Source organism: Rhincodon typus, chromosome 36, assembly GCF_021869965.1.
Source record: "Rhincodon typus isolate 14 chromosome 36, sRhiTyp1.1, whole genome shotgun sequence".
Classification (NCBI taxonomy): domain Eukaryota; kingdom Metazoa; phylum Chordata; class Chondrichthyes; order Orectolobiformes; family Rhincodontidae; genus Rhincodon; species Rhincodon typus.
This window is the reverse complement of record NC_063367.1, coordinates 301409-314360: the sequence shown is the minus strand read 5'-3', so window position 1 is coordinate 314360 and position 12952 is coordinate 301409. Positions and strand designations below refer to the sequence as shown.

At 43.5% G+C, this 12952-nt stretch overlaps 1 protein-coding gene across 1 annotated transcript in view; it reads right to left on the bottom strand.

Annotated features, from left to right (window-relative positions):
* herc1 (HECT and RLD domain containing E3 ubiquitin protein ligase family member 1) overlaps window positions 1-12952 on the bottom strand; it is a 333814-nt gene that overhangs the window by 203221 nt on the left and 117641 nt on the right. Inside the window, exons 29-31 of the mRNA XM_048617017.1 lie at window positions 8235-8472; window positions 2537-2709; window positions 1501-1656 (exon numbers count right to left, since the gene is read on the bottom strand). Coding sequence (XP_048472974.1) covers window positions 1501-1656; window positions 2537-2709; window positions 8235-8472 — 567 coding nt within the window. The remainder of the gene's footprint in view (window positions 1-1500; window positions 1657-2536; window positions 2710-8234; window positions 8473-12952) is intronic.

Here is a 12952-nt window from a genome sequence, read left to right as displayed (position 1 = left end):
GCCTCTTCGACCTGTTTGTTTCCTCTCCACCTATCCTCTCCTCTATCCCTCTTCTATCCGCCTCCCACTCTCTCCCTATTTATTTCGGAACCCCCTTCCCCTCCCCCTTTTCTGATGAAGGGTCTAGGCCCGAAACGTCAGCCTCTCTGCTCCTATGATGCTGCTTGGCCTGCTGTGTTCATCCAGCCCTGCACCTTGTTGTCTCGGATTCTCCAGCATCTGCAGTTCCTACTATCTCTGATACAGGAGCAAAGGCAGCTGAAAAGTAAATGGCCAGTTGCTTCTGTAAATGGCACACACACACAATCCCAAGCCAACTCCATCCCCTTCTCTGTGAAAATGGGAAGTACTGAGTTCAGGGCAATGCTTTCATGCTACTTTCCACCATTTTTACCACCATTGAGGTGTTCTCTCTTCAGGCAAAAATCTGTGCCTAATATCTCCATACACAGTTTGCAGTTATTTTACAAGATTTCTGTAAACTACCTTGGAATGGTTTGTTGTATTAAAGGTGCAATTTAAAGTTGCTGTTATTATTCAGGTGGCGAATATTTGGATTAGGATAGTTAGGTGGCTGTTTTTGACCAGAGCAGATTCACTCAGCTGAAGGACCTTGTTTTGTTACTCCATGACTGGCTTTCAGGATGTAACCAAAACTATTTTTCAGAGGAAATGAATAAAAGCAGAGTTCCTTTTCAAATAAAAACAATCACTACCTTGTGGCAGAATGGTTGACAATAAAAACATTTAAAACTTAGAACGGCTTCTAGTTTGTGGCCATTACCATCCTCCTGAATGCAGCATTATGCATATATTGCATCAGCATATAATCTACATGTGGCTTTATACTCAAAATTCAGGCTGACATAGGAAAATGTACTCATTATAAATGATGGTAAAATAATAATGATTCAAGATATTTTTCTTTGGAAACAGGAAATGATTTTGTGACACTGATACTTCTATACGCAGATTTTACCAAATCACTATGTCAACATATATCAAATATGCCTAGTGTGACATGCCCGATGTTTCGCTGAAAGTTACAGAACTATCTTGAAATGTTTACGTAGCTCAATCTGAAACTGATGTTCCAATCTTAAAACACCCTGAGCAAGTAGCAATTAAACTCAGCATCCATGTGTTTATTTTGTTGCAATTAGACTTTCTAGCCTAAGAGATAGCTCCCATTACAGAACCATGCATTGTATTGAATATTTCTCCCATAATTTTGTATCAGCCAACTTACAGTTCCTTTTAAAAGAGAGGCATTTGTTAAGGAATTTGAACTGAAGATTAAAATTTACACGCCATTTATGATCCATCATTTGATAAAGCAGATATGATTACCTGTATTCTCAGAGAATAGTGGCGTACTCTAGACTATCGTGTAAATGTCGCAACCACGCTATCAAACCACAGATTGCCCACATACATGGGAGATATATTTGTGTTAAGAATTAATTAATTCTTAATACTTTTTCAGGAGAAGTTCCATACCAGAAAAATATTTTTGTGCAGCAATATTAAGCAGCACTTCGGTCCATTTAGGCGATGCCATTTTTGACTGAATAGCTTTTGAGGAAACAACTCTCCGCAGGAAAACAAGAAAATCCCCCAGCTGCAGATCTGCTGCATGCTGTTTTCGTAGAATAGCTGTAGAAGAAAAACAGTGCAAGAAGATTTCAGTCACATAACCCAATATCAAGAAATTACTGAGGCATATTCCTGGTATGGAAATCAGATTTATTTGATGTGGGGGAAGGGCGCAAAAACTAGATTGCAGTGAATAACTCTACTGGAGGATTATTAGTAAGATTGGCAATGAGACTGTATTGTGCTCTGATTTTTATGAATTAATTTAATTACTTTAATTAATATTCCCCTAAACTTGAACATTACGAAGTTAAATGTTAAAAATTCATAAGAATATATCTGAAATATCCGCATCACATTTGTAAACATTGCTAGTACACAGTCACAAGTCATTTGTGTTGTGACTGAAGGGAAGAGAAATTAAACACTACAGATGCCAAGTTTACCCAGAATGCACAGTATCAATCAAAACTATTTTACTCGTTTCAAGGAATCTGGAAAAGCCACACCTCAGCAATTTTCTTTATGCTTACTCACAAGCAAGCAAGAACCCCTCAGAACTGATAGGTACAGAAAAGAAGTGGGTGGCAGACCGCAATCCTACAGTCAATTAGTAGCAACTGGGAATTTGTACATTTTACGCACTATCCATACTTTGAGTTTTACAAATTCCTGATATAATCTTAAATAAATATAAGAGAGTTGGCTGACGTGGTGAAAATCAAGATCTTAGTTCATTTAACGACAACGTCTTAAAGCCCCACTGGAGTAGAAAAATCACAAAATAAGATTACGTCTAATTCCAGTGACGAAGCTGGTGCACACTTTTGTTTTGGAGTTTCTCATGCTTAAACCAGAGGTGCAAATCCTGCAGCTACCAACACACCCTCAATTTTAAATACAGATGCAAAACTATCTTTTTCAATTATTGTTCCAATACCTTTCATATCTTTGGTATCCTCAGTCTCACCAATCTCAGCTAATTTGTTTTCTCCGTCCCCATGCAAAGGGGTTAGCTGCACTCCAGCCTGAGATATTAAGCTTTTCAGCTGACTGCAGAGCAGGTCTAAAAGAGACTGAACCACCTTAGGGCTCAGCTTGTCTGCATATGTTCTATGGAATAAGAATAAAATACACATAAAAGTATTGATATCTGAATTGCTGAATAAGATGATGTGTAGTCTTAAAATGGTAACAGCATTGTTCAGTGCAATAATTTACATATCATCAGAACAGTGAGTTTAATACCCATTCAGTGCTGAATTTTCAGAGTTTGATACAACAAGTTGATTTCAGCATGTGGGAAGGTAAGAAAAGGAACGAGTCGAAAAAGTCCCAAGGTGGTATCTAGTTGCAAAGTGCACATACAGGTGTTGATAGTCAAATTGAATTCAATGTCTCAAAGGTTTCTGAGGCTCTCAGCATTGACTGCTGAAGATCAGACTTGAAGAAAATCCATTTGGACAGAGTACTGGATAGCAGGTAGCACCAGTGAATTTGTATTTTATGACAAAGCAGGATTCAATTTTTACTTTTATTAAACCTATTTACCTAATCAACCTGTTCAGAGTAGTTATTACACATGTCAAGAGCAGGTGGGATTTTAACCTGAGCTTTCTGGTTCAAAGGTAGGGATACAATGCAGCACAAGAATTCTATATGAAATGCAAAAAAGTGTGACCTGGAGATTTTGTTTCTGCAAATAAATCACAAAGACCTAATCTTGAGTGATAAATTATAGAAAACACGAAGATAAAATAGCAAAAACAGAAATCACTGGCGAAACTCAGCAGGTCTGACAGCATCAACAAAGGATATTTATATTGAGGAAGAGGTGGATTGGCATGAGGATGAGGGAAGATGTTAGTGCACATGAAAGAGGGAGCGAGTGGGGGGTGCATGCGAGGGCAGGTGCTGGCAGGTTTGAGGTGCACGAGGGCAGGCGCGTGTGCCAGAGTTAGGGAGAGGGAGCAAGGGTGAGCCGGACAGGGTGAGATAGAGCTGGGATAGACTGGGTTTACTTTTCCCCGGAGCAGAGGAGGTTGACGTGGGATCTTATTGAGATACACAAAATTTTGAAAAGCACTGACGAAGTAGATCATGCAAATCTTTTCCCCTTGGCAGGCGTGTTTAAGACTAGACAGCATAAGTTTAGGGTGAGGAGGAAGTGGTTTACAGGAGATCCGAGAGAAAGAAAATTTCACCCAGAGTGTGATGCAAGTATGGAACAGCTGCCTGACGGGGTGGTGGAAGCAGGTACTCTTGTAACATTTAAGAAACAGCTGAATAAGTACTCGAAGTGCTAGGGCATCCTGTTATGTACAAAGTACAGGTAATTGGATTAACGTATTTTGGTGTTTTTTGATCCATATAGATATGGTGGGCCGAAGGGCCTGTTTAATTGCTGTACGACTATGATTCTAAATGTCCAAAAGAAAGGTTCAAACATTTGAAAGTTAGTTTGAAAGAGTAGAAACTGCAGAATATAGACAAATGAGCATGTGGCTGAAAAGATGATGTGAAGCAGAGGGTTTCACATTCATGGGGCCTTGGGACCAGTTTTTTCGTTTGGGGGTGGGGGGGGAAGAAGGTGGTGGGTGGGGAAGAGATCCTAAACAAAATCGGGTTTTACCTGGACAGGACCAGGACTGGGACTGATGTCCCTGTGGAGGGGTACTTTGTAGAGTTGTTGGGAAGGATATAAACTCATGTGGCAGGGGATGGAAAGCAGAGTAGGAGGGCAGGTGATGCAGAAATTGAGGGGGAACGGGGGAGGTGGTCTGAAATGCATGTGTTTCAATGTGAGAAGAATAATAGGCAAGGCAGATGAACTTAAGAGTTATGGTTAGTACTTGGGACTATGACATTATTCTGATTACAGAGACTTGGCTGAAAGACAAACAGGACTGGCAGCTGAATTTCCCAGGATTAAGATGTTTCAGGCGTGATAGAAAAGGATGTAAAAAGGGTGGGGAGTTGCATTACTGCTAAAGGAGTATCTCAAGCTGTATTGAAAGTGAGGCAATATGGGTAGAACTCAGAAATAGGAAAGGTGAAATCACAATGCTAGGAGTACACTCCAGGCCTCTGAACAGCCAGTGACAGATTTTGGAAAGATGTGAAAACAGCAGAATTGTTGTGGTGGATAATTTTAACTTCCCCTATATTGACTGGGACTCACTTTGTACTAGGGGCTTGGATAGGGCAGAATTTTAAGGACCATTCAGGAGGGTTCCTTGACACTATGTAAATAGACCAGACATGGAAGGGGATATAGCAGCAACACAGTGCGGAGCTGGAGGAACACAACAGGCCAAGATGCATCAGAGGAGCAGGAAAGTTGACGTTTTGGGTCAGGACACTTCTTCAGAAATAGGGAGGGAGAAGGGAGCTGGGAATTAAAGAGAGAGAGGAGGGGTGGTGCTGTGGAAAGGTAGGTGGGGTGGTGATAGGTTGGATGCAGGTAGGAGGCAGTGGGGATTGGTCAACGGGGTAGGTGGGGAAAACGATTAACAGGCTGTGTCAGGTCAAGGAGACGGGGATGAGAGGGAGGTTTGCACGTGGGATGAGGCCGGGGATGGGGTGATTTTAAAACTGGTCAGTTCTATGTTAAGGCCATAAGGCTGTAGGCTCCCAGGCGGAATATGAGATGTTGCACCCCCAGTTTGTGTGTGGTGTCACTGTGGCAATGGAGGAGGCCCAGGATGGACATGTCATCAAGACAGTGGGAGGGGGAGATAAAATGGTTGGCGACTAGAAGGTATTGTCATTTGTCGCATACAGAGTATGCTCCACGAAATGGTCCCAGAGTCTGCGGTTGGTCTCACCAATGTACAGGAGGCCACACTGGGAGCAACGGATACAGTAGACCAGGTTGGATGATGTATAGGTGAACCCCTGTCAGATATGACAAGTTTGCTTTGGGCCTTGGATGGAGGTGAAGGGGGAGGTGTAGGGGCAGGACACGGTTTTGGGAAATGACCTCGGCTAGGTGAGTGAAGTTTCAGTGGGGGAGCATTTTGGGAGTAGTGACCAAAATACCGTGAGTTTTAAGATACTCTTGGACAGGTCCTCAGGTGAAGGTGTTAAACTGGGGAAAGGTGAACAACAACATTATCAGGCAAGAACTGGAGAATTTTGATTGGAGGCAGCTTTTTGAGGATAAATCCATATTGGACACGTGGGAGTATTTCAAATGGCAGTTGATAACCATTCAGGAGCAGCATGTTCCTGTGAGAATGAAGGACAGGTGCGGCAAGTTACGTGAACCTTGGATGACCAAGGATATTATGACCTTGGTCAAAAAGAAAAAGGAAGCATCTAGGAGCAGAGGATGACGAAACCCTTGGAGTTAAAAAAAGGAAAGTAGCAAAGAACGAGTAATTAGAAGGGTGAAAAGGAGTCATGAAAAGTTGTTAGAAAACAGGATTCAGGAGAAGCTCAAGGCTTTTTATGCATATATAAAAAGTAAGAGGGCAGCCAGAGAAAGGGTTGGTCCACTCAAGGACAAGAGCAGCAGAGTGGCTCAGTGGTTAGCACTGCTGCTTCAAGGCGCCAGGGACCCGGGTTCAATTCCACTCTCAGGTGACTGTCTGTGCGGAGACTGTTCCTCCCACAGTCCAAAGATGTGCAGATTAGGTGGATTAGCCATGTTAAATTGCTATAATGTTCAGGGATGTGCAGGCTAGGTGGGTTAGCCATGGGAAATGCAGGGATAGGGTAGGTGGATGGGTCTGGGTGGAATGCTCTTTAGAGGCTTGGTCGGTGTGGACCTGTTCAGCTGAATGGCCTGTTTCCACACAGTAGGGGTTCTATGGTTCCATGGAGGGAACCTGTATGTGGAGCCAGAAGAGGTAGGTGAGGTCCTAAATGAATAATTTTGCGTTGATATTCAACAAAGAGAAGAAATTGGTGGAAGATGATGTCAGGGAAGGGAGTGTCAAATTGCTAAGACAAGTTGCTATTAAAAAGAAAAAGGTGATATGCATCTTACAAAGAAAGAAGGTAGCTCGGTCCCCAGGTCTTGATGGGATCTATCCCAGAATATTGAGGGAGGCAAGAGAACAAATTTCTGGACAGACATCTTTGTATCCTCTTTGGCCACAGGGGAGGTTCCAGAGGACTGGAGAATAACCAATGTTGTCCCATTGTTTAAGGGTAGCAGAGATAATCCAGAAAATGACAGGCCTGTGAGCCTCACATTGGTGGTAGGGAAATTACTAGAAAAGATTCTCAGGGACAAGATCTATACGCATTTAGAAGCAAATAGACTTATTAGCAATGGACAGCATGGTTTTGTGCTGAGGACATGGTGCTTCACTAACTTGATCGAGTTTTTTGAGGAAATGACAAACATGATTGATGAAGGAAAAGCGGTTTACGTTGTCTCCATGGACTTCAGTAAATGTTTTGACAAGGTCCCTCATGGCAGATTGGTACAAAAGGTGAAGTCACATGTTACTGGGGTTAGCTGGTAAGATGAATACAGGACTGCTTCGTCATAGGAGACAGAGGGCAGCGGCGGGAAGATGCTTTTCAGAATGGAGGGTCGTGACTATCGGTTTTCCACAAGGATCTGTCCTGGGACCTCTGCTGCTCATGGTTATAAATGATTTGGAGGAAAACGTGGCTCGTCTAATTAGTAAGTTTGCAGACAATACAAAAATTGGAAGAGGTGGGGATAGTGAGGAGGACTGTCAGAGGGATACAGCAGGATATAGATCAGTTGGAGGCATGGGCAGAAAAATGGCAGATGGAGTTTAATCCAGAAAAATGAGAGGTGATGCATTTCGGAAATTACACAGTGAATGGCAGAACACTTAGGAGTATTGATACACACAGTGATCTGGGCGTGCAGATAGAGAAGGCAGTAAAAAAGGCCTTTGGCATGTTTGCCTTCATTAGAAGGGGCATTGAATGCAAGGATAGACAAATTATGCTGTAGCTTTATTGAACTTTACTTAGGCCAACTTGGACAATTGCATACAGTTCTGGTCACAACACTACGAGGAGGATGTGGGGTGCTTTGGAGACGGTGCAGAAAAGGTTTAACAAGATGCTGCCTGGTGTTGTGATTTTAGCTGTTTGAAGAAAGTTTTCACTGGGATGCAGCACGTTAAGGAGCGACCTGATAAAGTTTACAAGATTTTGAATGGTATGGATCGAGTGGGAAGAATGAGGCTTTTTCCCAGGGTGCAGGAGTCAATTACTAGGGGTCACAGATTCAAGGTGGAAGAGGTGATGGTTAAAAGAGATGTGTGAGGTAAGTTTTTCACGCAAAGGGCACTGAGTACTTGCAATGTGCTGCTAGAGGAAGTGGTAGAAGCAGACACAATAGCACTATTCAAGAAGCACCTGGACGAATACATGAATAGGAAGGGAATAGCCGGATATGGATCCTGTAAGTGAAGCCCGTTTCAGTAAGGAAAGGCAAAACGTGTCAGCACAGGCTTGGAGGGCTGCTCGGCCTGTTCCTGTGCTGTATTGTTCTTTGTTTCTGTTTTACAAATTGAGAGAATTTCAGTAGGAATGCTGTGGTTTTAATTAACTTGAAAAGCGAGCCATTTGACAGCAGTTCACATCTGCATTAATCAATACACTCATTACTTAAGTGACAGAAAATTTAAACTCTTGCTTACCCTGTGGTGATGGCTAGAATCTGAAGCAATCTAGTGCTTGCAACCTTCAAAGCTGTGCTGAGCTGTGAAACACCTGGTTTATGTATCAATTGCAGTGGCTGTCCCAGCATTGTGTCAGTGCCACACAACTGGGATAGTACATTCAACAAACCGCTAGAGATTGCCAAAGAGACATCCACCGGCTGGTAACGCACACTAAGTGCGAATACCGTGACCAGCAAGAGGCGTTGCTGGGCTCCTGTATCAGGGATAAAAACAATATTTATCTGTAACAATACAGAGTTTAATAAAGAGGATGATAAACAACAACATTGCATTTTACATGTTTCAAAAACAGTTTGCATTGTCATCCACTATAAAAATAATATAAAGCACTTAAATAATATAAAACACTCACATGGCAAGTCAAGATCAAGAACTGGTTTCAGGTGACATGAACTTGGCAGACAGGGTTTAGATAAATCGAACCAAATAATACATAACTATTTCAGTAGCTAATTTAAAAATGTAAACAGTATGTGCAAAGCAATCAACTAACTGACTTAGAGATAACAGTGCAGAGCTGGAGGAACACAGCAGGCCAGGCAGCATCAGAGGAGCAGGAAAGTTGACGTTTCGGGTCGGGACTCTTCTTCAGAAGGGAGCTCAGAAATAAAGAGAGAGAGGAGGAGTAGGACTGGGGAAGGGGAGGTGGGATGGTGATCGGTGGATGCAAGTAGGAAATGGTGGGGATTGGTCAGTGAGGTGGGAGGGGCAGATAGGTGTGAGAGAAGATGGACAGATTGTGTCAGGCAAGGGAGTGGGGATGAGGGGGAAGGGTCATGGAATAAGGTGGGGAGATTTTGAAACTGGTAAAATCCACATTTAGGCCATTGGGCTGTAGGTTCCCAAAGCGGAATATGAGGTGCTGCTCCTCCAGTTTGCGGGTGGCGTCATTGTGACACTGGAGGCGGCCCGGGGGAGTTGAACTGGTTCGCAGCCAGCAGGTGTTGTCGTCGGTCGCGAACAGAGCACAGGTGCTCTACAGAACGGTCTCCGAGCCCCCACTTGGTCTCACCGATGTAGACGCGGCCACATCAGGAGCAGTGGATGCAACAGACCACGTTGACGAATGTATAGGTGAACCCTTGTCTAATGTGGAAGGTTTGTTTGGTGTCTAGAATGGAGGTGAGGGGGGAGGTGTAGGGGCAGGTGTCGCACTTCCTGCGGTTGCAGGGAAAGGTGCTGGGGGTGGCGGGGTAGTGGGGTCTGTGGTGCGGACGAGGTAGTAGTGGAGAGAGAGGTCCTTACGAAAGGCAGATGGGGTGGGGAGGGAAATAAATCTTTGATTGTGGGGTCAGATTGTAGGTGGCAGAAGTGGCGGAGAATGATGCGTTGGATATGGAGGTTGGTGGGGTGATATGTGAAGACAAGGGGAATTCTGTCTTTGTTTTTATTGGAGGGAGGGGATGTGAGGGTAGAGATGTGGGAAACGCAAGAGATGTGGGTTGAAGGCATTTTCAACCACCGAAGGTGGGGTGGGGTAAGTTGCAGTCCTTGAAATAGGAGGACATTTGGGATGTGCGGTAGTGGAACACCCCCTCTTGGGAGCAGACACGGCAGAGGTGGAGGAGTTGGAAGTAGGGAATTGCATTCTTGCAGAAAGGTGGGTGGGAGGTGGTGTAGTCTAGGCTGCTATGGGAGTCGGTGGGCTTGAAATTGGTGACCGCCTCGAAACCGTCATCTGAGATGGAGACAGAGGTGTCCAGGAAGGAGCGAGAGGTATCAGAGATGGTCCAGGTCAATTTGAGGTTGGGGTGAAAGGTGTTAGTAAAGTTGATTAATTGTTCAAGCTCCTTGTGGGAGCACGAGGCAGCGCCGATACAGTCAATGTAATGGAGGAAGAGGTTGGGTATAGAATCATAGAATCCCTACAGTGTGGAAACAGGCCCTTTGGCCCAAAAAGTCCACACCGACCCTTGGAGCATCCCACCCAGACCCATCCCCCCAGAACCCACACACCCCTGAACACTATGGGCAATTTAGCATGGCCAGTGGAAAAGGGACTGTTCCACGTATCCAATGAAGAGACAGGCATAGCTTGGGTCCATGCGGGTGCCCACTGCCACCCCCTTAGTCTGTAGGAAGTGGGAAGCCAGTTCACCCGCATGTACAGTATCTATAATGAATCCCATGTAGTGAGCACAACAGACATTACATTGGACAAACAGGGAGGAAACTGACAACCAGGATACACAAGTACCAGCTGGCAGCAAAAAGACATGACCGGTATTCACTTGTCTCGATACACACAGACAAAGAAGGCCATTAGTTCAACTGGGACATACTGGGGCAAACAAACAACAGAGATGCAAGGGAATTTCTGGAGGCCTGGTTCTCAACACGGGACTCCATTAACAAACACATAGAAACAGACCCTGTAACACATACTGATGCTGAAAAACAGAACCTGAAGCGACAAGACACACCACACCAGAGGATCCTATAAATTCGTAACTGATCAGAACACCAATGCTGCAATTAGAGGTTCCACTGATGATGTTGCCTGGACTGGTAACGAAACGTCTGCACACCACGGAATAATCGGCTCAGCGGGCAAACAAACAACTGCATCCACAACCCGAGCTACAAATTTTTGCTAAGATCTAATTTAAAAAATTTAAGTCTACAAGGGGTCAAATATGGATCAGAGTGAGAAGAATGTGTGGAGTTGATGCCATGAGCTACCCAAAATTGAGGAAAGAAGGCTGGTCAATTAGGAGTAGACTGTACTAAAAGCAAGAATATTAAACAGCAGATTGTAGAACGCAACAAAACATTTCCTTGTGAAGAGTGTGGTTGGGGCCCTCGGCAATATCATGGAGGAGGCAAACAAAGTTTTATATGAACAAGGCAAAAGCAGGCACAAGAACTACCAGTTTTTCCAGAGTGAATTTCAGAAATTGAAGAGGGAAAGGAAGAGATTGTGAGGTACACCAGGTGATGAGATGGTGGAAACAATCTGGCATACAGGAGGCTGACGTCAGGTCACCTGATGAAGGGGCAGCACTTCGAAAGCTTATGATTTCAAATAAACCTATTGCACTATAACCTTGGTTAGACAAAAATACTGCAGTTGCAGTCCATGGTAGATGCAGGAGGCTGGAAAAACACAGCAAGCCAGGCAGCATCTGGAGAAGTCAATGTTTCAGGTATTACACTTCCTCAGGACACAAGAACTGAAAGTGCTAAATGAGTACCTTGCACTTTCTTTTATCAAGAATATGCTGCCAAAGTCATAATCAACATTGTTTTTTGAACAAAGGCATGTAAGGATGAACTCAGCAACTACAGACAAGCCAAGTTTAACCTAAGTGGTGGAAAAACTTATGTACATGATATTCAGGGACAAAACTAGCAGTGACTTCCGCACATGTGGATTAATCAAGGCAACCCAAGATAAAAATAATTTGCCTTGAACAAATTTAACTACCTTGATTCAAGTATCTTTTAAAAAGATAAAGATATTTATGAGGATAATGAGGTAGCTATGACGTTCATGGTGCCACATAATAGGCAAGCAAGTTGGAGCCCATTGAACGAGGAGGGCAGCAGTATGAATACTAAGTTGGCTGAGTGGCACGAAACAGTAGCAGTCAACAATTGTTCTTCAAACTGGAAGAAGGTCTATGGTGAGTTTCCCCAAGGGTTGTTCTTAGAGTCTTCTTGATATGTATGGATATTAATGACTTAGACTTGCACGTACAGGGCAAAATTCCAATATTGGAACTTAATATTCAATCTTGGAACTTGAACATCGAAGAGGACAGAGATAGACCAGAGAACAAAAACAGGCTGATACAGTGGCTGTACGTGTGGCAGATGAAATTTAATGCAAAGTTGTGGTGAATTGATGCAGGTTTGTAAGAAGGATTAGGAGAAGCAATATAAACAAAGGTTGTAAATTCTGAAGGTGGTGCAAGGACAGCAACATCAGGCGTATACATGCACAAATGATTGTAGGTGGCAAGACTGATTGTTAAAGTGACTTAAAATGCAAACATATTTATGAATTGTGTAAATACAGTTCAAAAGCAAAGCACTTGAAATTAATTCACAGGTTTGACCTCAGGGTCCAGTATCTTCAGTTCATCGCACGTTCGGAAGGATGTGAGGGTTTTAGAAAGGGTGCCAGAAAGATTTGTGAAAATGTTTCCAAAGATGAGGGATTGCTGTTGTGAGGACAGATCAATGTAACCAGGGCTGTCTTCCTTGGAGAAGAAGTGCATTTGAAATAAATTTGCCTCAGGCACAGGAAACAATGGTTGTAGATTGAGTCAAGAGACAGAAATAGTTCTAACTATTGTGGGAAGTACCACAACCACAGGACACCAACTGAAGATGCCTAGCAAAAGAACCAAAAATAGCATTTTCAGACAGCAAGTTGTTATGAACAACAATGCTCAATGACTGAGGAGTATGATGGAGATAGGTTCAATCACAGCTTTCAAAAGGAAACTGATAAGCATCTGAAGGGTGAAAACTTTGTAGTGCAACATGGAAAGGGTAGGAGAGTGTAACCAGCAGTGTTGCTCTTACAGAGCTGGCACAGATAGGCTTAGCCTCCTGTGCTATACCTTTCAATGTAAAATGATAAATTGTGGCCTCAACATAAAGTTCACCAACTTCAAAATCTCCCCACCCCCATGTCCAGCTCCCTCTCTCCTCCTGCCTCCTTG